General features: G+C 48.2%; 1 protein-coding gene across 2 annotated transcripts in view; it reads left to right on the plus strand.

Moving 5' to 3' along the window:
• ZNF592 (zinc finger protein 592) overlaps window positions 1–26,819 on the plus strand; it is a 43,478-nt gene that overhangs the window by 5,523 nt on the left and 11,136 nt on the right. For both annotated transcript variants that reach the window (XM_074317561.1, XM_019743468.2), the window contains exons 2-5: window positions 5,624–5,732; window positions 9,851–9,934; window positions 15,985–18,232; window positions 24,510–24,688. In XM_074317561.1, the coding sequence (XP_074173662.1) occupies window positions 16,004–18,232; window positions 24,510–24,688 (2,408 nt within the window). In that variant the 5' untranslated portion in view covers window positions 5,624–5,732; window positions 9,851–9,934; window positions 15,985–16,003. The remainder of the gene's footprint in view (window positions 1–5,623; window positions 5,733–9,850; window positions 9,935–15,984; window positions 18,233–24,509; window positions 24,689–26,819) is intronic.

Consider the following 26,819-nt stretch of genomic DNA (forward strand, 5'->3'; position numbering starts at 1 on the left):
TTCTGACTGCGGTCGGCTCCGAGTCCAGAGAGCAGGGCTGCACCCTTCTGGGTGGGAGGAGCTGGTGAGTAGTCTGACTTGGATTCTAGCTTTATTTGCTGGATGTTTTCTGTAAGAGTGCTTTTACAAAAGTGCTTAAAGAAATCCCTCCTTTCAGGCGTGGCCCAGGGCCGTCTCCCGTGGACCACAGCGCTTAGCCTCCTGTGGGTGGATATGAGGATGCTAGAAACCTTGGCATTACAACTTGGGGATCGTGGTACTCCAGAGGGAGGGGTTCCTGTGTGTGAGCCTCCTGTGCATTCCTGGGATTTCCCCGCTCTGGGCGCTCAGCCTGTCCTAGGGGTGAAGGGGGCTGCCTTCCTCATGCCTACCTTGTGTTTCGGCATAGGAGCCCATTACCACACTCTGCGGGCCAGTGGAGGGAGTGGGCCTGGCCCGCTTTTCTCCCCAGGTCTGCTGCCCTTGACAGCATTGTACATTCTACCAATTCAGTTCCTCAAGTTCAAGTTGATCCTTTAGCAGCGGAAAGGCAGAGTGAGACCAGAGGGAGGGGGCTGGAAGATAGGTGTCCACTGTAACTGCAAGCCTCTGAGGGCTATTCCAGGGCCTGCAGGCACCTCTGACTGAGGCCGGGCTTTGGCATTTTCAGAGGAGAAGAGAGCCCAGGGGTGGGCAGCAAGCAGCTGTTCAGATTCTTCCGGGGCTTGGCGCAGCGAGGCTCTGGTCTGTGTGGGCCAGGGCTGCGTTGCCTTGTTAGACAGACTCTGCGGACCTGACCTGAACTGGCCGAGGTTGTGAGAAGTGCCTTACTGCCTGCTACCTCAGTAAGGCTACCCGTCCTCAGACCTTTACAAATACTAGGTGTGCGGTTAATACTACCTTGGAATGTTTACTTATATTTGAGATCCTGTGGAGCCCTCACTGATCAATAATCCACATAATCCAGTTGCTTAGGAAAGATCCACCCTGGGCCCTCCCCAGGGCTGGCTGCTTCACAAGCATAAAAGAATCGAGTGAGCTGAACTTTGCCCTCAAGGGTTCCCCCACTGACAGCAATTAGAGAACGCTTTGCTTCCAGACCAGAAGTGTCTTAAGGCAGCCTTTCTTTCTTGCTGAGGGTGGTGGTTACTTTCACACAGGTCACCCCCTGAGATGGCTGTGGTTACCTCTGGGGAACATTCTCTGGTACCCAAAATGGATTGAATGGCCATTTGGGAGGAGAGAGGTGGTGGCAAGGATGTAATCTCATCTTCCATTGCTTCACTGTCTCACCTGGGCACTGCTTCTCTAAGCACCTGAACCCTTCAGGGGAAGGTAGCCACCTGCCCACAAAGTATGAGCCCCAGTGCCTGTCATGCCACCATTACAGCTCCATTCCTCTGAGTCAAGCCTTTTGCATTTCCATTTGGAGTCCACTTTTAAAATATTTACACCCCTGGGAGGGGTCAGACTCTTAGCAGTTCATCAGCAAACAGTAGCTTTAATTACCAGGAATTAATTAAGTCAACTGAGAGAAAGACTGGGACCCGGGCAGGCACTTGGGGGTGAGAGTGTCCGAAGGGACACTTCCTGCAGGGCAGGAGATCGGAGGGAGGCAGGGAGGGAAACTCGCATGCACGTCAGGCTTGGGCTGCTAGCCCTCCTTGCTGCTGCCTCTGGGCCACCGTGGGGCTCCTGGCAGGGGCACAGGGGACAGCATGGCCAAGCACTGGGGGGGGGGGGGGGATTTGGGCCAAGTCCTAAAGGGTTGGGATGATTGTTTTCTCCTTCAGTGAAAAAATAATATATGCTCAGTTTAGAAATTTTGGGAACATTCAAGAAGAAAACAAACCCCTCGTAATTCTATACCCGATGATAGACTGCTGAAATGTATAGGTAGCGGGGAGCAGTGTAGGCCCAGCTTACAGAGGTTCTCAAAAGCCCTTTGGAGCCGACGTGGGAGGCTGTAGGAAACTTTTAGGTCTGTGATAGGAGTGTATGACCTGATGAAAGTGGCATTTGGGGAAGACTGGTTTTCGGATGACCGAGGGGAGAGACTGGAGGGGGCGAGGAAAGAGGGAACGAGGAAAGGGATGGAGCCATGGAGTGGGACAGACGACATCAGCAGGACTGGTTGTGGCGGGACGCTCCCCAACTCCTGTGTGGCTGCCTTGCAAAGGTTTCCAGCCTCCCCACCTGGTAGAGTTTAAATGAGTTTTGGAAGCAGGTGGAGTATAAGTAGGAGAAAGGGAGGGAAGGGTGCCCCTCGGGTTCATGGGCCTGGTGGTAAGTGTGCAGTCAGATCCCGCTGGGCCTGCTTCTCATGGACTGTGACCCAGGCTGAGAGCCTGTGTGATCTTCCTGGTCCACCCGAGAGGGGCTGTCAGTGCTCCCAGGCTTTCTCCTGAACCTGCACATGTCAGGACGGCATCTGAAAGTCCATGTGTTTGATCACCTTCTTTCACCCTCATTTTCTGTCTCCAAAATTATCTATTTCTCAGATCAAATTGTCTTTGACTCACAAACTCATTTGGATTGGATTAATTGACTGGAAATATTCCTAAATGCTTTCTGTTTCATTAGGCTTCTAGCCTGTTTTAAAAAAGGCTTTTTGCCTCGATGAGATCAGTGGAGAAGTGATTTTGGTATAATCGGTTTCTTTATGATCTTTTGATATAAATTACGTTTTGAGATTGGTGTTTCTGATGCATTCATTTCTAGAATAAATATTTGAGTGCTTGCTACGTGCCAGGCGCTATTCTAGGCATTGGGGATAGAGCAGGGAACAAAATAAACAAAAAATCTTACCTTTGTGGAGCTCCTATTCTAGTATGTGTGGGCTTATAGACCATAAACAAGTAAAATATAAAATACGAGAGATGGCGGAAAGTACTACGGAGAAAAACAAAGCAGGGATGGAGGACAGGGAGGTTTGGTGGGGAGGGAAGTCAGAGAAGGCTCACTGATAAAAAGACATTTGAGCAGAGATCTGAGGGAGGTAAGAGGGAGCCATGCAGATATCTGAGGGAGGAGCCATCGAAGTGGAGAGAAAAGCAAGAGGAGTTTAAGGAAGAGCAAGCAAGTCAGTGTAACTGGGACCGGAGTGAAGAAGGGGAAGGTGGGAGGAGGAGGCTGGGGTGATCCCCCTGGGCTGCTAAGTGGTGGTGGGGCCCTGCGTGAGATGGGGGCCCTGGGGCGCTGTGCAGAGCGCAGTGGGCTCCACCTCTTTGGGGGAGGATGGCCCTGGCTGCTGGTGATTGGCAGCGTGAGGCTTGTGCAGCAGCTCTCAGCTCAGAGTGGGCACCAGCGTGAGTCATCAGCTGGGAGCCTTTCCCAGGCCAGCTGCTTGGCCACCCAGGATTCCAGGGTCAACGGGAACACCGGTGTGTGTGCTGGGACACACTGAATGCCCCATTCTCTAAACACGGGGGAACTGTCGCAGCTTCAGATTCCTAGGGCCCTGAATCCACTCCTGAGTCAGTCTCCAGGCGGGCCCGAAAGTCTGCGTTGTTTTAACTTTTTGGGTGATTTTTGAGGCCAGTGGTCCCTGGTCTAAAGACAGTGGTGTTTCAACCCCAGACCTCAGTCACCTGTGTGTTAACATGCCTGCCCCCCTCCCCTAAAGATTCTGAAAAAATTGGTCAGAGGTGGGGTGAGGCATCGGTGTTGATCCCCAGATGTTTCTGATGTGTGTCCAGGCCTAGACTCAGCAGTCTGAGGGGTACATAAGCCTCTGCCTGGTATCTGAGGTGGAGATGTGAGTGGGTAACTGAGTAGGAGCCTTCAGCCCCTCGGGGAAGGCTGAGGCCGGGCCCATCCCCTTGCCAGGAATAACAGGGTCTTTCACAGTAATGACACTTTTCAGTTTATGTACTTTGTCTCCGTTGATTACCTCACCCCTCTGGGCCTCCGTTTCCTTGCTGTAGAGTCAGTGACTTAAATTAAATGGTTTCCTAGGGTCTCTTTGGTTCTGACAGTTCTTAATCTTTCTGGTGTTGGAAGAACCTGTAATCTAGAAGAATGTTCCAGGACACTGATTTCTACTCTTGCTCTTTTGTCATACTCGTGGCAAAGGCTATAGTGACTGTCTTTGTACCAAACTGAAGGGAAATGTGTGCCGCAGACCGTGGAACCTTGGGAAGGTGAGGGTGTTGGGAAATGGGAAATGTGAAATCTGACCTCCCAGTTCAGAGTTCTGAGTGGAAGGGCTGCTCGGTCCTTGGACGCAGGCAGGGAGAACCTGAGCGCTGCCACCCACTGGCAAGTTCCTTATGAAGTGGGAATAGTGTTTTGTAAACTGTAAAGCTCCTATAAATCCGAGTGTGTGGATGTGACCTGGCAGAATCGGGTGACCTAGCAGAAGCAGCCGGCCTGGGTCAGTGAAGCCTAACTTGGGTGTGCCAGCCCCTCTCTGTAGCCAAACTGTGTACTGGGAACGAGAGGCGGTCTGAATAACCCAGAAGAATCCAGTGGCCATAGAAACCAAGGTTAACCTGGAAGAAATGACCAGGCCGCTCATCGGAGAGGCTCAGAACTAATTCGGGAAATCAAACCGGAGACACCCCTGCCCTGTCCCCCGGTCTCTGACTTTCGTCCTCCTTTGGATAGCGTGATACCTGCTTGTTAGTTTACATTTTGAAATGTGAAGGTCCAAATAGGAAAAATTTCAGGAAAAATGTTGTCTCTATTTCCCTTCTGTAGAATTGGGATAATGAGTTTCATTCCCTTCTAGATTTTTCCATTAATATTGTCTGTAGCCCTCCTTAGCATCCAAAGTGAACACTAGTCTGTCAAAGTTAAGAATGAAGTGAAGGGAGGGAATGCAGGGTTAGAGAGAGAGTGAGCAGAATTAGAAATGAAGCTTTTTATTCTGTCATTTGTGGGCACCTGATGGATCGTTAACCAGTGTCCCCTCACTGGGCAATTAAATTGGAATCTTGTGGCTTGTGGCCAAGTTCTAGCAGTTTCCAAAGTGCCTGAGGTGATTCTGATTCGCAGGTAGAGTGGGGACCGCCTCGTTTTAAAAATGGGCTCTGCCAGCTTTTCCCTCGTCTTCTCGTTCTCCTCTCCTGCTCAGTGCTGTCCCTTCTCTGCCTCTTCCTACCTGTGACTTTCTCCCGCTTACCTGCCCCCGTGCTTCCTCTGCTCCCGCAGGCCTCCGAGCTGTGTGGAGAGGTCATTGGGCCGCACTTACCTTGTCCCTGTCCCCTGTGCCTGCTGCCAGGCAGCCCGACGTTTAGGGATTCAGCAGACGGCTGGTGCGTTCTGAGACATTATGAAGTAAAGCTTGCTGGCCACTGAGGTTGGTGGCATAATACTTAACAAACACGTGATTGCTATGTTTAAGGCAGTGTTGTAAGAGCTTGTCAAATATCAACTCATTTCATCCCTGGAACACCCATGTTACATATGGGGACACAAAGTAGTAGAACCGGAACTGGAATTGAGGTTGAGTCTGTACTCGGAACCGGCACACGGCGAGAAAGGTCTGGCTGGGACAAGTTTTGTCTTTGACTGCATTTGAGGCCTGCGTTGAATTTCTGTTGGAGATTTTTTTCAGGGTCTGACTTACACTTATTATTATTATTATTAACTTAAACATTTATCTTCAGGCCTATTAAACACTTTTTTGTCCTTTCCTTAGGTGGTGTTTGGACACTAGACCATGTGCCTCGGTGGAAGTCAGTCCTTTCTCCACTGCTCTGCACCCACAGCAACACTCACCACACCCTTGTTTTGAGACTCTCGCTGAGGTATGATGACCGGAGCTGGCATGAAGAGCTGAGAGTTTGGATGCAAGTTATTTTGTTGTTGTTGTTCCTTGGTAGTAATTATTTTTTTAAATTGTGGTAAAATATACATAACAAAATGGACCATTTTAACCATTTTTCCATGTTGTGACAGTAAGTACATTCCCACTGTTGGGAAATCATCACCACCATCCATCTCCATAACCTTTTCATCTTCCCCAACAGAAACCCTTTGCCCGTTAAACACTAAATCCCCATCCCCCGCTCCCCCAGCCTCTGGCAACCACCATTCTACTTCCCGTTTCTATGAGTTGGACCATCCCAGGTGCCTCATATCAGGGGCATGGCGCAGGATTTGTCCTTTCGTGTCTGGCTTATGTCACGGAGCATAATGTCCTCACAGTCCGTCCATGTTGTTGCAGGTCTCAGGACTGTATTTCTTTTTAAGGCTGAACACTACTCCATCATATGTTTACAGCACGTGTTTACCCACACCTCTGTCGTGAACACTCGGGTGGCTTCCACCTCTCGGCTGTTGTGAATAGTGCTGCTATGGACATGGGTATACAAATCCCTCCGAGATCCTGCTTTCCGTTCTTGTGTGCCTATAGTTAGAAGTGGACTTGCTAGATCCTATGGGAATTTTATGTGTAATTTTTCTGAGGAAGCAGCATACTGTTTTCCACACTGTCGGCACCATTTACACTCCCACCGGCAATGAACAGGGATTCCAGTTTCTCCACGTCCTCACCGACACTTGTTGTCTTCCGTTTTGTTTTTTTCTTTTGGATAATAATAGCGTTCTAATGGGTGTGACCGTGGATCTACGGAGTCCACTACATAGCGGTCTGGTGCCTTTTGTGCTGAAACATACAGATACAGAGACAATAATATGATCAACCTCCATGTTTATCACCCATGTTTATCATATCATTATCACCCAGGAAAATAATATGATAAACCTCCTCACCCAGGTCAGCAGTTATTGATTTGTGGCCAATCCTGCTTCATTTATATACTCCCTCCCTGCTCTCTTCCTCTTGCCCTGTGGTGTTTTGAGGTAAATCTCAGGCATCACTTCATTTTATCTGTAAACATTTCACCGTGTATCTTAAAACCGTATTGCATTTTGTCTGATGGGAGAAGGTCACACAGGGATGTTCCTTTGGACACATCATTCCCTATCGTTCCCTTGGGTCACCAGGGCTGTCGAGGGCACACATGTGGGCCCTCAGATGTGGCAGCTGTCGCCATTCTGGGTTGTTGGTGAAAGGCTGCCTTGGCTGGGGCCCTGCTTTCCTGCCCAAGGCTGCTGCCTGACCAGCCATCATGAAAGAGCCCACCCTCATCTCTGCTGAGAGGGGAAGGAGAGAAGAGGGAGGAAGAGGAAGGTGAGGACGAGCATGAGAGAGAGGAGGGAGGGGCGTGGAGGAAGGGATGGGGGCCGGAGAGGGCCAGGAAGGAGGAGAGAGAGAGAGAGAGAGAGAGAGAGAGAGAGAGATTGTGTGTGTGTGTGTGTGTGTGTGTGTAGGTTTGAGGAAGACAGAAAAAGAGAAGGAGTGAGAGACAGAACCCCTGGGGGAGAAACTTCACCAGGCCCTTGATTCATCAGCTCCTCAACTCCTGTGGTCATCTAAGGTAACCGCAGAGGCACCCCAAGACTGCAGCTTGTCCCTTGTGTCCCCCCAAACCTTTTGATTTTGCTGTCTGCGGGCCTGGCGTTTGCCTGTGGTAGATGAGACTGGAGGCCAGTCGCAACCACCAAACACATGGGAAGCAGAGACGGGCAGGAGTGGTCCTGTGAGCTGGCCACCTTCTCTTTCCCGGGGTCCTTTGCTCAGGGAGTGGAGGCTTGGCCCCCAGCTGGTCCGAGGCTGCTGGCTTCCGGCTTCGATTTGGGCGTCCCCACCACCAAGAGGTGATGCTTTTGCTAATTCAGTGGAAGGGGCTCATCAAGGATCATGTGTGAACTAGAGGTGTCCTGTCCTCCTTTTTCTCAGTCTCCGGGTCCTGTTCCCTTCTAACAAAGTTCAGTGCCCAGTTAGTGCTGAGAGATTTGCCAGTAATGAAAGGTAAGGGGCGCCCAGTCTCAGAGTATCGGTCTTATATCGGGTCTTAGCTCTGTTTAAAGTGTGTTTGCTGCCTGTAGTTCCCACGTGTAGCATGTCGGCCGGCTGTACAGTCCTGTAGAGTTTCAGCTCCCTCCAGTACCGTCCCCTTTTCCTCCTCTTTATCTTTTAAAAACCATAACAGCTCTATTGAGATATATTTCACACAACAGACAATTCACCCTTTTAAAGTGCACAATTCAGTGGTTTTTAGTCTATTCACAGAATTGTGTCCCCTTTTCTTAAGACTCAAGACCACCCTCTGCCCTCCTCTTTCTTTCTGTGGTTTTCAGAGCTAGCCTTCCCTCTCCATTGGTGTCACACTGATCCCATCCTCAAGACAGATGACCTTATTATGGGGACATTGGCCAGGAGGTACTTTCCACCAATAAAATATTTAACTTAATCAGCCTGCAGGAGCCCAGGATTCACAGACAAGTGCTACTTCAGGTAGACCCCTTCCCACTGGCAAAATCCCATCACTACTCAAGGTCTCCCTATTTAAGGCAAGTTTTTAAAAGCTAAGTGCAGGTAATGTTGCAAATTTGCCGACTACTTGAGGGGTAATAAACCTACTGAGGAATCTGTGACTCTTCTAGAACAGTTTTAATTCTGCACAGATGAGCCAGTCACCTCACTCTCCCTTTCTGATGGTGGGTTCCCTTCAAATAAAGACACTGGAGCTTATAAGCAGACAATGAAGATATGAGCAATTACATAATCAGTCGGGTGGTAGTAAGCGCTGTGAAGAAAAATGAAACAGGCTAAAGGGACAGAGATCGATGGTGAGGGTGGGGATTGGTGTCTTATGTGCAATGATCAGGGAAGCTCCTTGACAAAGTGATATTTGAGTAAAGAGCCGAAGGAGAAGAGGCGTGAGCCCATGGGGTCTGAGGGAAAGAACAGCCCAAGCAGCGGGAATCGTGACGCAGAAGCTCTGAGCAGGAGCCGCAAGGAGGCCTGTGCACGCCTGGGGCGGCCAGGGTGACAGAGACGGGAGGAGGGGGGTGTTAGATCATCTCCACCAGGTGGCCCTGGTGAAGCCTGGGTTTCCCTCTGTCATGGGTCAGCGTGGGGGGGCTTGAGGACAGGAGCGACGTGACTTTGTGGGTGTTTAAAGGCAGCACTCGGGCTGCTATGTGGAGACGGGATAGTAGAAGCTAGAGTGGGGCAAGCAGACCAGTCAGCAGGCTTTTGCGGGAACCCAGGGAAGAGACGACGATGGCGCAGGGGCAGGTGGTGAGCAATGGCTCGTGTGGATGTCGTGTGAGGATGCAGGTCATAGGATTTGCGTGCGGGTCAGATGGAGAGTGCGGAGGAGGGAGAACTTAAGGATGCTAGGGTTTTGGCCTAAGCCACTGGGAGGGTGGAGTTGTCAGTTCCTGAAGTGAGGGATTCTGGGAGGGCAGCAAGGGTTAGATTTTGGCCATATTAGGTTTGGGATACCCACCCAAGCAGAAATTCATGTGTAGAAGTGAGGGGATGCTAATTAATAATTTAGCGAGTGCCCATAGAGGGGCTTCCAAAAGAGCAGAAGAGAGAACATTTTGCCGAAATAGCTGCAGTAAAGGTAGAAAATTATGCCATGAGGAGGAATAAGTCAGACAGCACCAGGATTGTGATGGGGGCAGGCAGAGGAAGCCCTTAGCCCTTCCTGGCCTGTAGGGCACCAGTGCCCTGGGCGAGCCCTTCAGGGGTACCACAGAGGTGTGACTGCCGGGTGTTTCAGTGGGTTGTGTGTGGGGACTCATGAGCAAGGTCTTGTCCTTCCCTCTGTGTCCTCCGTGCCAGGCAGCAGTCTGGGCATTTGGTAAATGTTGGGTGATGCTCCCTTTCTGAGCCCGAGTTCTCTGCGTATGAGATGCAGAGGTTGAACTAGACCAGTGTACTGTGATCAACTGGGAAGCGTTAAAAAAAATGCAAGGATCCATCCCAGACCTACCGAATCAGAATTTCTATGGTGGGAGCGGAGATTCTGTGTTTTAAAGTCACTCCCATGTTATTTTTTTGCAGTCAGCTCAGCAGCAGTCTGCAGACGGGCATTTGGAAGCCACTGGACCTAAGAACTCCTGAGGCCGCCTCCAGCTCTGACAGCCTGTGAGTCTTGTCAGAATGCTTGCAGTATCACTCTGTGGGATACTGTTGGGAAGTGGGGTTTTTGGTGGGATGGAAGGGCCTGGAAGGGGACAAGGGCAGGTACGTCAGCCAGGGGTTTGGAGATGCATGTGGAACGGTTCTGGGAGGGGTGGGGGCAGTGGCAGCCAGGTGTGTTAGTGCCTGGAAAGAGAGCTAAAGGATGTGACGCCAACTTTGGAGAGGCTCACAGACTGATGAGAAAACTCAGGATTCCAGCCTGGGGTGGGAAGCGCACCGTGGAGGAGGGGAGAGGAGGAGGGCAGAGGACAACCATGCTTAGGGAAGCAGTGTATCCGCCTCCGGGGGACCTGGAGCAGAAGCTTGGGGGGGAGGGGGAGTTCTCAGGAAGATTTATGTTGCCACTGGGGCAGGGTATCAGGGATTCTTCTCTAGTCAGGAGGAGCGGCTCGGGCCCTGGCACAGAGGCATGAGCAAGTCTGAGAACCTCCAGGGAATCAGGGGGACCCTTGGAAGTGGATGGAGATGTGGGCAGAGACCTGATGGGAGTGGATCCTCCGAGCCAAGTGAAAAGCTTGAGCTTGGTCCTGAAGGTGACGGGGGTTTTGAACAGGGACGTCTCTGTGATCAGATCCATGTTTTACAGCCACCGTTCTGGCAAATGTGTGCGGGAGGGGCTCAGGCCAAACAGAGGGAAGACAATGAAGAGTGTTGTTGTTTCGCCCGGGTTCACGGGCTCCTGCTTTCTCATAGGACTGACAGTCTCTTTGGGCTGGTTTTTCTCATGATTAGAATACGAGGTGCCTCCTGAAGCGAAACTTTGGCTACTGACTGACTGAGATTATCTGTGACTTGGGGTCCTTAGATCTGTGAGCAGGCTCACATGTGCTTTCAGGAGGCAGTGATATGTATAAGGTGAAGTGTGTGTGTGTCCACTGTAGGAGTTAATTTTACGTAGAAATCCAATAGTTCTAGATGAATTTGACCAACTGTTGCAGCCTAGCCTGTTGAAGGACTCAGAGATCCTTCAAATTAGTTTAATTTTACATAGTAAACCAAGACCTGCTGTCGTACTAAACCTCCCTGTGCTGTCACACAGTTAACTGGTGACAGCATGGGGGAAAGCCAGTTCTTGTGGCTCCCAATTTCTTATTCTTTTAGCTCTACCATTCCCAGCCGGGGGCTTCGTCCTGGGTCCAGGAGTGTAGGACTCTTCTTTCTGTTTCCTTTGATCCAGCTGAAGTTTTTCCCTTCTGTACCACCTAGGGAAGTGATGTCTGTTTCCGATCCGTGTTCCAGCCAGAGTCCAGGCCAAAGCTCCTGCCACACACACGGGAGCAGGGCTCACTCTCACGCGTGCTTGTTTATTCCCTTTGTCCTTGCCAGCTCCCGTCCCTGGTACAGAAGAAGCTCCCCTACCTGGCAGCCAGCTCAAGCATTTCCTTCTGCCCCCAGCTTCTGCTACGTAACCTCAATCAATCAATCAATCAATCAATCTCTCTCTCTACACACACACACACACACACACACACACACACACACACGCACACGAGTTATTCTTTGCTCTAATGCCCCTGCAATGCTAGAAAGCTGAGGGTAACTTTCATTTACCCATTTTTAAACCCTTAACCATGAGCACAGATACGTAAGCCATGTTCAGCCATGTGGGGGAGCAGGGTAAAGAGTTCACCCGCAGGTTGTAAAACATACACACATCCTTCCTTCTAGTCCTGAGCCAACAAACAATGGCAAATTCAAGGAAATTTGCTTTTGTTGTCTTCCAGCCCAGTGTTCCTTAAATCACTGAGATTTCACTGTGTGCAGCTTTCACTGTCATTGTAGAAATCTGTGACATGTTATTTGCTTCCTTGTCTCAAACACAATATGCTGGATAGAGATCAGATTTTTCTTAATGCATTTGGAGTGCCTCCACCCCCTCGATGTCCTGTTACTGCACTTTCATTAACCTGCTGTTACTGAGCTTAATAGTGTTCAGAAAAACAGATGACCACGTTCAATGTTAATTTGAAATTCAAAGGCTTCAAAGCTGAGGGAAAGAAAGCGCAGAACTAAGAGCAACTCCTTGTTCTTAGTTCCTCAAAGCCTTTTATTTATTTTTTTGTTTCTAAATTTGAATGCGTGTGGACATTCTACATGTATATATTTTACCTGTAACAACTTCAGTATATATTCTGACTGATGGATAAAGTTATCTTTTACTTGTCTACATCTTTTGTTTCAAGCTTCAGGATGCTGTCCTCTCCTCTCTGATATTTTGAGGTTTGGTGAACAAAACCATACTTCAGTTACTCTCCCCTTTCCTCTGACTCTTCATCTCTGCAGAATACAATAGGGTTCTAATCTTTAGGCTCTCATCAGAAAGCTCTTTGTCTACTGCATAACTCAGTCATTTCTCAGGACCTTTTCCAGCACTGCTGTGTCTTTCTTAGGATGTGGGGACCCCAAACTGGGAAGCACATTCAGTCGTGGACACGGAGTGGTTTTGAACAAGGGCAGGGTCACAGATTTTATGTTGTTTCCGGTGTCCTTAGTGTTTTCTGGGCCTTTTGTGATGAGACGTGCAACGTGGTGTCTTCAGGGAACAATCTAGGTTGACTAGAAAATAATTTTGTCATAAATAATCCTGTAATGGTATCCTTGTCACGTGCATATCTCTTTCCTTAGGATAAATTTCTGGAAGTGGAATTATTGGGCCTTATGTATTCATTGCTAAGTTGCTCTTTTCGTTTCTGGTTTTATAAAACATTTTTTACTTAAAAATGAGGCCTCTCTGAGGATGTCGTCCATGAATAAACCTAAGTTAAGGCATGGGACATGACTGACATACAATTAGTGTTGGAGGGTGCTTTGCAGCTGTTTTTACAAGAAATAGTACTGTTTTAAACCACAGTGGTTCTCTATTGAGATTGAACCCTGCGAGGTGAAAACCCCTCTGGGTCAGGAGAGCACCTGAAATAGGTCAGGAGAGCCTCTAAAACAGAATATTGTGCTAAATTGCTCTTTAGATGGGTTATATCAATTTATACTATCTTAAAAATGCCTACTTTACCACATCTCTGCCAGCACTAAGGATTGTTAGTTTTTGAAAACCTTGGTCAATTTGGTAAGCCAGAATGGTTTCTCATTATTTTAATTTGTATTTCTCTGATTTTATTGGTAGACTTTCTTTACAGTTTCTTCCTCTGCTTTTATAACAAGAGTACATTTTGATTAGTTTCTAATTTTCTACTTATAAACAATGTGTCATACTTTAGAGCAAGGCTTAAAGAAATATAAACACCCAGGTACAGCATGAGTCCCTTAATCACTGTTATTGATTGCTGGTGCTTTGTTTGTCTGTTTGTTTGTTTTTTCCTTACTAGGGCTAAATAGAAAATAGGACTGGATCTTTGGCTTTCAAAAAAGTCAGCTTTCGTATTTAAAATCCAAAGGTTATGAAGGTTTTTTCCTGCTGGAAAATGGAGTTGCCACACCATTTTTCTAGCAAGAAATACCTTATCTCACCCCTGACCCTTTGGAGCCAATGCCCGAGATTTCTCTGTGTGGAGAACATTATTCTGATGTAGTATCTCTGTGCTTCAAGTTAGACAGTGGTATGCTCCCTGCTAGTCCCTCCAACCTCCACACACCTCCAACTTCCACTGCTCCTCCCCGACGTGCTTCCCCGGCTCCTTAAAAAGACCAATCTATTCTGCCTCCCTCCCACCATCTTTTTTTGTTGTTGTTGTTTCTTTGGTATTGGGACGCCACCTGCTTTCACTGATATCCAGTATATTCCCCTTGGTTATGGCTCCAACACTTCCTATCATTTGTTGAGAAACTTTACATCTCACGTCAGTGAGATAGTCTGCCAGTCCATATTTAGTACAATAGATAATTGGTATTTCACTTTATTATAATCCTCCATAATTAGGTATCTTCCCAATGGGGGCGGGTATTTTTCATTTTCTGGGAGAACTCTTGAGCAGGCAGATGTGTTTTGTTAGGAGGGGGCTGGGAGGGGGGCAAGAAACACAGCTGCTAACTTGTTGATCCCTTGGGGGTGGTAACAGAGACACCTCTACCACGCCACCTGCTCCCCTGTGGTTCTAAGTGTATTTTTTCTTTATTTTCCCTTTTAAAAATTATAAAAACAGTCCATCAGCACAAAAACTTGTGAAAAAATAACCCACCAGTTATCCCACCACCCTGCAGACTTATTTTTCTCTTTTATTCTTGGCTCAAATGCATATTTAGTTTTTACACTGTTATATAATCAGTCTGATATGACAGCATTTTATATTAGTTTTTTTTAACTTAACATTATTAGTACTTTCCCACGTTGCTATGTAGACTATAGAATTAGGACTTTTTTTAAATTAAATTTATAGGTGTAACATTGATTAATAACATTACACGAATTTCAGGTGTAAAACTTTATGACATCTGTATACTCCATTGTGTGTTCACCACCCAAAGTCTAGACTCCTTCTGTCACCATGTATTTGACCCCCTTTACCTACTTCCTCCTCTCGCATCCCCCATCCCCTCTGGTACCCACCATTCTGCTGTCTGTAGCCATGAGTTTGTTTGTTCATTTGTTGCTTTTTGTTTTATATTCCACATATGAGTGAAATCATACAATTCTCGTCCTTTTCTGACTTACTTCAATTAGTGTGGTATTCTTAAGATCTATCCATGTTGTTGAAATGATAATCTTTCATCTTTTTTATGGCTGAGTAGTATTCCATTGTATATCCATCTTCTTTATCCAATCACCCGGTGGAGGACACTTAGCATAATTGGGATTTTTAATGACTACATAGTAGTCTTTCTGTCAACCATTTCCTGTTCTTGGACATTTAGATGGTGTGTGTGTGTGTGTGTGTGTGTGTGTGTGTGTGTTGTGTTGTGTTGTGTTGTTTTAATGATGCTGTACACTTTTGCATCTAGCTTTTGGGAACTTTTGTTCTTAGGATGTATGTCTGGCAGTGGGGTTCCTGGACCCCAAATTTGTCACTTACCTGGTTCTCTGCAGGAACGGTACTGCTTTCTAAAAGAGTTGTGTCATCCAGGAAGGTTTTCAGTATAAATATGGTATAAGGAATACATAAGCAGGTAAGAGTCTGGGGTGCTGAAACAGATGTGGGATTTGTAGGCTGAACAAGGAAAGTGATCGGTCTTTCTTCCTTTTTCTGGCAAGTTTGAGCCAGCCAGCTTCATGTTTCACAAGAGAGTGTAGTGGTCATTTCCTAAAGGAAGGACCTTGGGTTTCCTGTGCTGTAGTAGTTCTGCAGCTCTGCTTCTCCAGATCAGGGAGGAAACAGGTGGACTTTCTTTTCTTTGTGTATTAAGTTAAAATGAAAGTGAGGGCTTCTCTAAAACTGTTCCCTGGCCAATTTGTAGCTATGTGCTTTGAGAGTCACCCTGCCATTCAGCAACCAATAACAGTTTTAGGGTGAAAATTAAGGAATCAAGTAGATGCTGACTAGAGAGAAAAACACCTAGAGGATAATATGCTTTTTAAGTGTATTTGTGAGACAGCTTAAATCCTGGCAATAGCAAATCATTTGTGAATTTGATTGAATTCCATGCAGCAAAAAACCAAAGTTATACAAACTTGATGAATACTAGTGAGTAAATTAGTAGAATTTATAGCCGACTCAGATATATGAATCAGAAGTTTTCTAAAGAAAGGAGGTGCTGAGCCATGCACTTTTCTTAAGGGGCAGAGTGATTGATGTTTTGCTAGTGCCTATGACCATGGAGCGATGATTTCACTGACAAGTGGAGGGTACCTCTTTTTGGCTTATGCAACCAGCCCGGAATTCCCAGGTATCGAGGTGTAGGGCCTGCCAGGCAGGCTTCTCACTACATATAAGCTTTTCTTTCCACCCCTCCCCCTATATCCGCAGCATTTTGGAAACCTGCTGGGGTAAAACACAGGCCCGTGACTTCCCATAGCACGGGGGTTTGTGCATGAGTGCTGGCTGTGCGTGTGCGTTAGTGTGTGATGACGATGGTGTTGATTCTGTTCTCTGTTTGTCCTGTAGCCCTTGCCAGCATCTCACCATGGGGGACATGAAAACTCCAGATTTTGATGACCTTCTGGCTGCCTTCGACATCCCAGACCCCACCAGCCTTGATGCCAAGGAGGCCATCCAGACGCCCAGTGAGGAGAATGAGAGTCCCCTCAAGCCTCCCGGCATGTGTATGGATGACAGTGTATCCTTGTCTCACGCGGGGTCAGCTGCAGACGTGCCGGCCGTGAGTGTCATTGTCAAGAACACCAGCCGTCAGGAGTCGCTGGAGGCGGAGAAAGACCACATCGCTCCCAGCCTCCTCCACAATGGGTTCCGGGGCTCAGACCTGCCTCCAGATGCCCACAGCCTGGGCCACAACTGTGGGAAGTTTGATTCCACTTTCATGAATGGAGACAGTGCCAGGAGTTTCCCAGGCAAGCTGGAGCCTTCCAAGTCAGAGCCGCTTCCGACCTTTAACCAGTTCAGTCCGATCTCCAGCCCGGAACCCGAGGATGCCATCAAAGATAACGGGTGTGGGCTGAAGCCCAAGCACTCTGAGAGCTATTTCCCACCCCCTCCGGGGTGTGGGCCTGTCGGGGGCCCAGTCCTGGAGGCTCTGACTAGGTTTCCAGTCCCAGAGCTGAATATGTTCGACCACTTCTGTAAGAACGAGCCCAAGCCGGAGCCCCTGCCCCTGCGGAGTCAGCAGGAACATGAGCGAGGGGGGCAGAAGGCGATGGAGCCTCACAAAGAGCTGGACGCCAGTCGCTTCTTTGGGGAAGCTCTGGAGTTCAACAGCCACCCTGGCAAGGGGCTCCCAGCGGAGCTCGGTGCCTGCTCGTCTGTCCCCCCGAGGCAGCGTCTCAAGCCAGCTCATTCCAAGCTGTCCTCTTGTGTTGCAGCCTTGGTGGCCCTACAGGCCAAAAGAGTCGCCAGTGTCACTAAGGAGGATCAGCCTGGCCACACAAAGGACCCCTTGGGGTCCACTAAAGAGGGCTCCAAAGGCAGCCCCAAAATGCCCAAGTCACCAAAGAGTCCCCGGAGCCCTCTGGAGGCCAGTAGAAAAAGTAGCAAGCCATCGGACAGCCCTCGGAGCGTCTGCAGTGACAGCAGCAGCAAAGGCTCCCCTTCTGTGGCTGCCAGCTCCCCGCCAGCAATTCCCAAAGTCAGAATCAAAACCATTAAGACATCCTCGGGGGAAATCAAACGGACTGTCACCAGGATCCTGCCAGACCCGGACGATCCCAATAAGTCCCCCGTTGGGTCACCTCTAGGGGGCGCCATGGCCGAGGCACCCAGCGAGGCGCCAGAGGACGAGGTCACTGCCCTACCTGCAGTGGAGCACTTTCCCGAGGGGAGCACAAATTCAGGGAGCCCCCAGGGTGACAGGAAAGGGGTGGAGAGCCTGACGAAGGCCAGTGAATCTTCGTCTCCCAGCTGCAGCTCTGGGTCCCGGCTCCCCAAGGGGGCTGCCCCGGGCTCGCAGGTGAGCAAGAAGCAACAGCAGAGCAGCGCCCTGCAGGCGGCCAGCCCGGCGCCTGCCAACCTCCTGCCCAAAGCCGTGCACCTGGCCAACCTGAACCTGGTCCCCCACAGCGTGGCGGCGTCTGTGACGGCCAAGTCGTCCGCGCAGAGGCGGAGCCAGCCACAGCCCACGCAGATGTCCGTGCCGCTGGTCCACCAGGTGAAGAAGGCCCCGCCCCTGGTGGTGGAAGTCTTCAACAAGGTCCTCCACAGCTCCAACCCCGTGCCTCTGTACGCACCCAACCTCAGCCCTCCCGCCGACAGCAGGATCCACGTGCCAGCCAGTGGCTACTGCTGCCTGGAGTGCGGGGACGCGTTCGCCTTGGAGAAGAGCCTGAGCCAGCACTACGGCCGGCGCAGCGTCCACATCGAGGTGCTGTGCACGCTCTGCGCGCACACGCTCGTCTTCTTCAACAAGTGCAGCCTGCTGCGGCACGCGCGTGAGCACAAGAGCAAGGGGCTGGTCATGCAGTGCTCGCAGCTGCTCGTCAAGCCCATCTCCGCAGACCAGATGTTCGCCCCTGCGGCCCCCGCGAACCCCGCTGCCCCCGCAGCGCCGGGCCCCCCTCCCTCCCCGAAGCACGGCCCCGCTTCCTCCAGTGGCAGCTCCACCATTCCCGCGCTGCCGCTCTACCCGGACCCGGTGAGGCTCATCCGGCATGGAATCAAGTGTCTGGAATGTCATAAGCAGATACGTGACCACACGGTCATGGCCGCACATTTCCAGCGGACATCGGAGGAAACCGAGGGGCTGGTAAGTGGCCCTTCCTGTGGTGGGGGTCAGGCCTGGGTTCACATGGGCTCCCCGTTGGGCAGGGACGAAAAAGCTCTTCGATGGGGACAGCGGTGGCATCTCATGAATCTTAGAAGACGGTGTCTAGCCTGCAGGTTAGGGACCCACTTGAGTCTGTAGGGTTTACTGGGTATATTGGTGTTTACTGGGAAAAGCGTCCTGCCAACAACTGAGGGGCAACCCGGAAGATTTGGTGAATGTATTTATGGAGTTCCCACTCCAGTCGGCTGTCCAGGCCCAGTGTCAGGCCTGGGCTGGGTCTCTCCTGGATGGTGGGTGCCCTGGTCTCTGGCAGGTGTCAGGGCAGTCTTTCAGGGTCCCCAAAGGACTCGGGGCGGAGGTAGATGTGGCACTGCCCTGCGTTGGCCTGTACTTCTAAGAATCTGCATTTACTGCGTTCTGCTCACAGAGGACACCGCTTTGTGCATAATCCTTTGGGGAAACTGCAGTAGGGCCAGTGTCAGGGCTGATGTGGAAGGAAGGAAAACAGACTGACATGTGGGCCTCTTCCTGTCATCCCTGTTCACAATACTCTAGAAAAGCAGCTGTGCCGATCTGCTTGTTCCCATTCTTGGTTATGCTTGATGAGATCTGGCTTTCTTTAAAAAAAGCATCTGTGCTGAAAATACCCTTTGGCACGCTCGGTGTTGGTGACTGTTAGCAAGGTCTTGTGAAGCAGTGGGCCTCCAGGAGGCTCTTCTCTTCCTCCTCCAGGTGCAAGGGGTCTTTTCATGGCCTGGCCCAGCCTGCCTTCCACCCAGCCTCCCTCAGCCAGGGCTTCAGAGGCCTGGGACGAAAGCAGAACAGCGCTTTTTACTGCAGCAGGGGCCTGCACACCTGCTGGTGGCCGACAAGCTTTGCACGTGTGCTCCGAATGCCCACTGTATGCACAGCGTGCCTACTGTGTGCACAGAGTGCCTACTGTGTGCACAGAGACTCTGGGCTGAGTACAGGGCTGCCAGCAGATGGGCACTGCATTGTTCCTTCTGGAGCTCACAATGGCACAGCCAGGGCAGGGCTCCCCACCTAGACAGCTGCAGTGTGTGCAGACTGAGAGCCGGGCTGAAACAGGCTTATCAACATTGTGGCAGAGCGCCTCGGGGACTAAATCACCATGACGCCGCACGTGACATTTGCATTGGCTCTGCACGGGATGAGGGTGGATGGAGAGGGGGAGAGGCAGTGTGTGCAGGTAGAAAGTGCCACTTGCTGTCTGAGGAACAGGGAATTGTCGGGAGCGAGGCCAGCCTTGGGAGTGTTAGGGTAGAGACAGGAGGTGGAATGTGGGGGACTGTGTGGCTTCTGCAGCCCCAGAAGTTGCCGTAGGGTTGCTGCTGCCTGTCATGTTCACCTTCTCTGTTTCGGTTTGTGTTTTCCTTCTGATGAGTCAGGTGGAGTATGGCCACCCGCTTTCCCTCAGGTCTTCTTGCTGTGCCCGCATGGTTGGCTTGGTCCTGCCTGGCTGCCTCTGAGCCATGTGAGCAGAACTATTGCCAGTGGAGGTCTGAGGCCTGGGCCTATGGTTTTCTCCTCACACTCTTCCTCACCTGCCTTCTAACATCCGAGCAGGGTCTGGGTTGAGGTTCCCTTCTCATCCTATATCTTCTCTGTGTCACTCTCCTCGAGTGGGAGCTGGACAAGGTGGCCCCCAGGCAGGAAGGTTGGGAGTACCCAGGAGGGCTGTCAGGCTTCTCAGTCTAGTTCTAATCCCTCAAAATCTCTTGCTGATAAAAGTGGCCTCTGAGTCTCAGAGGAAGGTTAAGACGTGAGCTCTGGGATCAAAACCTAGCCTGGGTGGCTATCGGACTTGGATTTCCCGAAACACTCCCTGGCTTCAGGCCGCGTCCAGGGCAGGGGTGGCCGGGTGGGCTGGGGCCGCACTCTAGGGTAGGGACAGCGGACAGCACGTTCGGGCGTCTGTCATCTCCCTGGGTGTCTGCTTCCCTCTGCAGTGGCTGGGAGGGTCCTGCCTCTTGCTTTCCAAGCCATCCTGTGGCAGATCCTCTGTGCAGACGACAGCACCAACCAGTTCTTCTTGTTCTTCAACTTTTATTTGACTATAATGTCATTATCACACCGAACAAAATTAATAACAATTCCTTAATATTTTCTAGTACAAGTCCATAGTCCAAGTTTCCCATTCACGTCCAAAATCGTTTTTATGGTTGGGCTTGTTTTGAATCAGGATCCAAACCTGGACCACATTTTACGTTTGTTTGTTAAGTCTTTTAAACGTCTCATCTTGAACAGTCCCTCACCCCGCTACACCCCATAGGAATCCTTCCCCCGCCCCCTCCCCCTTTTTTTTTTTTTGTCACTGATTTGGTGAAGAAATTGGGTCCTGAGGAGTTTCCAGTATGCTTCTGAGTTTGATGGATTGATTCCTCGTGTAATTAACTTGATTTTCTAGATCCCATCTTTTATCTGTGGACTTGAAGTTAGTGATAAACCCTTGATTAGATGCAGGTTCAGTGTTGGGGGGGGGACAGTGTTCCTCATATTTCATGACTTCAGGGCGGTGCAAAGTGCTTGATTGGCTCAGTTTAATGATGTTAAACTTAGCAGGGTTCCTAGTTGGTGGTGTTCTGGTCCCTTCCTTGTAAAGTTGCCCGCCTTTACCCAACGATTCTAGTATCTATTCATAATCACTGCTCGAGTCAGCACAAAGGTGTTTTCCTAATTATATTATTTCTTTTTGTTCATTAGCTGGGATCCTGTATAAATTATCTTTCCCTCTTCCATGAGGGCTGTTTGGTTAGCCTGAAATATAGTTTATGTTGGAAAATGGGATAAAGTCATAATTTGTTTTCCTTAGTTAACGGTTTTCATAGTAGTAGTGAGTTGATGCCCTAACAATCTCAAATAGTGTTTTAGGAGTCCCTCTTCTATTGTTTTTTAAAATCGCGGTAAAATACACATAGAGTTGACCATCTGAATCATTTTTTTAGTGTACAGTTCAGTAGCGTTAAGTACGTTTACACTCTTTTGCAATCAATTTCCAGAACTCTTCATCCTGCAAAACTGAAACTCTGTACCCATTAAACAGCAGCTCCCCATTCCCCTCCCTCCGGCCCCTGACAACCACCATTCTACTTCCTGTTTTCTATGAATTTGATGATTCTAATTTCACTTGGCATGATGACCTCAAGGTTCATACATGTTGTAACATGTGTTAGAATTTCCTTCCTTTTTAAGGCTGAGTAATATTCCACTGTATGTATAGAACACATTTTGTTTATCCATTTATCCATTGGTGAACATGGGTTGCTTCCACCTTTTGGGTATTGTGAATAATGCTGCTATGAACATGGGTGTACACACATCTTTTTGAGACCCTGATTTCAATTCTTTTGAGTATATACTACCCAAAAATACAATTGCTGGATCCTGTGGTAGTTCTATATTTAATTTTTTGAGGAATCACCATACTGTTTCCCTCAGTGACTGCACTATTTCACATTCCCACCAACAGTGAACAAAGGTCCCAATTTCACCACATCCTCACCAACATTTGCTATTTTGTTTTATTGTTTTTTGTTTGTTTTTTGATAGTCCCACCCCCCATTATTTGTCATTTTAGCACTATGATGAACTCAATGATTTTTATATATCCAGAATGTTTATGTATCCAGCCACTCTTTTGGATGCTCAGGTTATCCCCTCTTTGGTCAACGGGAGCCCCTTCAAGCTGACTCCTGTGTGCATTTGACGTGAACCCATGAAGCCTGAGAAGCTTCCTTACTTTCAGCCTCAACAAGACGTCCTGGGCACATTTCTTGTGCTAAAGCTCGAATAAGCCATTTTTTCAGGTTTCTTTTAGCGATGAATGGTATTTAGAGGCCACATTCTGGGCACGGGAGATGCTCATTACTATGTCTTTGTTTCTAGGCCTCTCTAGTGGCCAGAGCTAAGAAACATACATTTTTAAAAAGAGGAAAGAAAGATCATGAGTTTATACTGGTATTGAAATGTAAGATCATAGAGTTTTTATGTATGGATTTTATACAGAAAATCTTGGTTCCTAAGATTTTCCTACTACACACACACACACACACACACACACAGACACACCAATTTCAAAGTATCAGAACCAATATTATTTGTAACAGTAGGACAGCTGCATAAAGTTGAAGGTGTATTTGCATTTCTTCCTAGAATATATCACATTAAGGATGTATAGGTCAAAATGCTGTGTTTGAAAGGTCATGGGGAGTAATTCTTTTCTCTACATGGTTGATATATAGTTACTTGATATATAGTTAGGTTACTTGTTTCTGTTTTTCAATTTTTAGGGAATACTTTTATTTATTTAGTTTAATTTCAGAGTATTTTTAAGTTGTGTAAAACATTTGATTCCAAAGTTAAAGTAACATATAACAAGGAACATTCAGAGAAGTCTTGCTTCCACCCCTGTCCTTTTAGCCCTGTTCCCTCCTTCCCCATAGGCAATTTTTATTCACTTTTTGTTTATCGCCCCATTGCTCCTTTTTTTGCAAATATAAGCAAATATTTGTGGGTGTGTGTATGTGATATTCTCTTATTTACACAAAAGAGCATGCTCATTTACTGTTCTGTACCTAAAGTAATATTTTAAAAAAACAAACACTTAGGGCTGGCCCGGTGGCTCAGGTGGTTGGCGCGCCGTGCTCCTAATGCCGAGGTCACCGTGAACAACGGCTCTCGCTGGAGCTGGGCTGCCGTGAGCAGCTGGAGGTCGGCGTGAGCTGCCGTGTGCTGCCCACCAATGACTGACTTCCTCAGCACAAGGCTAATAACACCAGCAGGGGCCAGGGAGCTGTGTCCTACACTAGACTGAGAAACAGCGGCTTGAACCGGAGTGGGGGGAGGTGGAAGAAGGGGACAAAAACAACAACAACAACAGAAAAACACTTTATTATGAAATGTCCCAAGCATGCATAAAAGTGGAAAGAATGGTATAATGAACCCTTTTTTAATAATTACCAATTTGTGGCCCATCTTGTTTCATGTATTTTCTTACCCCTCCCCTCCAATGGATTATTTTTAAGTAAATCCCAACATCATCTTATCTGTAAATATTTCAGTATGCATCTCTAAAAGGTAAAGGTTTCCCCCCAGATATAGACATGATATCATCACATCTCAAAATTAATTTCTCATCATCAAATCTTAATACCGGTATTAAGTATCAAATGTCGCAATATTGTCATTAAGTTAGTGTTCAATGTCTGTGATTATCTCATTTGTTTTTACACTTGTCTTGCTTGAATCAGGATCCAAATAAGTGCTATACATACATTGCAATTGTTGAAAATTTCTTTTAAATCTCTTTAAATCTGTAAGTTCCCCCTTCCCTCCTTCTCTTTTTCCTTGCAATCTATTTGTCTTGTAGAGGCCCCACATTCTGGATTTTGCTGATTAAAGCAGAGATCCTTTCTCGTTCTGCCTCACAACTTGTCCCTCTGCACAACTCCTCTGACCCCCCTCAGTGACAGTGCAGTTGTCCCCTCTTTACTAAGCAGAGCTTCTCCAGATGCGGTTACCATCTCAGCCCATTGCGCCCCCCTCTGGCTGGCTGGGCTCTGCCCATTAGCGCTTGAGTGAGTGGCTGTAGGACTTGTCTTCCCTTGGTTCTGTCCCGGGGCTGGGAGCAAAGGAGCTGCTACCTATTCTGGCCTTTCCTGTGGGTGTATGTGGTCAGCTGTGGCTTAGAGTACCCTCACCCACCCAGAGTGGGCAGACAGGGCTGAGGGAATGGAAACTGGTGAGACCTCTCAGTCAGTCTGCCTTGAGGCCTTCTGCAGCCAGTCAAGGTCGGCTCAGGTCCCCTTTGGAAGTCAGTGAACCATCTGACTGGAGGTGTTGAGCAGAAACCACCTCTGCCGATCCAGGGAGAGGCCCTGGTAGGTCTGGCAGTGAAGTAAGGTCTTATGATTCAAGCAGTGCCTTAGGCTTCTGGAAGGGAAAAGCTGGTCCTCCACTAAGTGAAGGGAAGAAACACGCAGCCCAGAGCAGGACTAATCTTCGGGAAAACAGGGTCAGGTCTGTCTCTGATGAATAAGGGGAGAGCTAATTGCTTGGGTGTCAGTGTTAACACTTTTAATGAGGTGTGGGGTGTCCAAGTAAGCCAAGCGTTGGGAGAGAGAATGGTTGGGGGAGGGGTTATTCAGACCTGTGTCCAGGCAGCGTCTGGCACCTGATTGGAGAGCCACAGGCCTGTGGCACCTTCATGAACTGCTTTCTTGGTGTTCTTTCCTAGACTTGCCCGGTGTGCCAGATGCTGCTGCCCAACCAGTGCAGTTTCTGTGCCCACCAGCGGATCCACACACACAAGTCCCCTTACTGCTGTCCAGAGTGTGGGGCCCTCTGTCGCTCTGCCTACTTCCAGACCCACGTAAAGGAGAACTGCCTGCACTATGCCCGCAAGGTGGGCTACAGGTAGGTGCTGCCTGGCTCGCTGTCCTGTCCTGGGCTTGCCCAGTGGCTGGTCTTTCTCCTGGGCCAGAACTTGTTTCAGACGGAGCTTTGGTCTTCAGAGTCCTGGCCTCCAGCCTAACAAGGCAAGCGTGTTGATTGGTATGTGGACAGTTTTATTTTCTAGAGAACAAGAAGAGCAAGGGGGAAAAGAATACAGAGTTAACAAATTAAACAATGGAAAAAACAGCTTTGAAGGGGAAGGTTTGGGAGAGATGAGAATATATATAACACTCACTTTGTCAGCTTGGTTTTTAAAAAGTTAGAAATTTAATTTGCTCACAATGTGTTTTGGCATATCAAAGTACTATAACTTTAATAACATATTAAAGTTATTGTGTTTGGCATATTAAAGTACCATTTCAATAATAAATGTACTAATGGCAGCACTTTGAAATGTTCTCAATTTTTGTTAACAAAAGAAGCTCCAAGACTCCAAACTCAAAGGGAGCTAGTTTGTTCGTGTTGATTACTTTTTGCTAGTTTGTGAGGTGCAAGCAAACCCGAGAATGGAAAAAATGATTAGCTTCATAGTAAAAACAAGAAACCTCTATTTTAGACTGAATCTCCTCCATTGTGTCAAACATATATAAGCAGTCATTTTCAGGAAAAAGATGAAAATGGGGGTGGGGGGCTCCCTCCAAAACACATTGATCTGTAACTTTCACATCGGCTACATCTCATTATTTTATTATTTTCACTGGTGAAACTTATTTTCTTTTTCTTTCTTTTTTTCCCCCCCAAACTTAATAAGCTTTTTCTCTCTTTGGTATTTAAAAAAATGTATCAATTTGGTTCATATCATACACTTTTTTGAGTACTTACTATTGTGTTTAGCACTGTGCCAGACACTTGAGATTCAAAGATGATTAAGGCATAGCCCCTGCCCTCAAGGGGGCTTCAGTCAGGCAGGTTACATGTCCACAGTCATTGTAACCCAGAGTGGTTAAGTCTCATAGTAGAGGGATGGTCCGGAAAACTTCACACAGGAGATATTAGGTCTTCAGGCAGAAGAAAGGGGCGAGAATCTCTGGCAAGCCTATGGGCAGGGATACCAGCACACACCAAAGGGGTTACAGGAAGATTAGCATTTCTATAGAGGTGGGTCGAGATGAATGCGGGGGAGTGGGTAGAAATGAGACCAGGAGTTGGTAGAGGCCAAGCTTTGCAAGACCTCTTATTCCTTGGAAGACATTTGGTTTTTGTCCAGTGGAGAGTGAGGCGCTACAGAAAGATTTGCAGCAGGGCAGTGATCCAGCTAGCTCTGTTTCTGGGAAGCTGACACATTTATTAGGGAAGGGGGAGACTAGAGACTGGCTGAGAGGTAGATGTGACAGTCCAGATGAGATGCTGAAGGCCTCAGCTCGGGCGTGGCAGTGGGGATGGAGAGAAAGTAGATTTGACAGAGATTCAGGAAGTAGAAGCATCAGGGCTGGATGATAGCTCCTGGACGGGTGAGGATGAAGAGGGGTTGGTGATGACGCCCAGGTTTCAATCTTGGTATAAACATTTCCAAATGTGTACTAATTCCTTTGTGTGTTCTGGGGAAAGGGGAATGGAAAGTGCATGAGAAACAAAATAACCAGAGATGGGTCCAAAGCCCTTGCTACCATGTTGCGGAGGAGCAGTGGTTGGCAGTATCGCAGGCTACATTGTTAAACCAAACACCTGAGGTGTGTTTTTATAGTATCCTGTGATGTTTGAAAATACCTTTCTAACTTTGACTTAAGTGTATCCTGCTTGTTCCAAAATCCAATCCAATCCAATCAAAATGCAATCAACACTTAGATTGTTATCTTTGAATCTTGAACCCAAGAAATGTCCAATAGCACCAACGGGCTAAATAGCATTTTTGGCCTTCTAACTATTTAATTTTGCTTTCTTTAAGAGTAAAAAGAAACAGTATCTCAAAAGCAGTTCAGTGTATGGAATATCAGTTAAGAATGTGTTGTGATTCAGCTGTAGATGGATTACTGAAGATAATTGACATTAAAATCTTCAGTGATCTGTGGTTGAAGTCAGAAGACGTACACACTAATACAATATTCATTACACTCAAGATCTTCACCTATTAATATATTTTTTGGTAACAGCT

Source organism: Rhinolophus sinicus, linkage group LG13 (genome assembly GCF_036562045.2).
Source record: "Rhinolophus sinicus isolate RSC01 linkage group LG13, ASM3656204v1, whole genome shotgun sequence".
Taxonomy (NCBI): domain Eukaryota; kingdom Metazoa; phylum Chordata; class Mammalia; order Chiroptera; family Rhinolophidae; genus Rhinolophus; species Rhinolophus sinicus.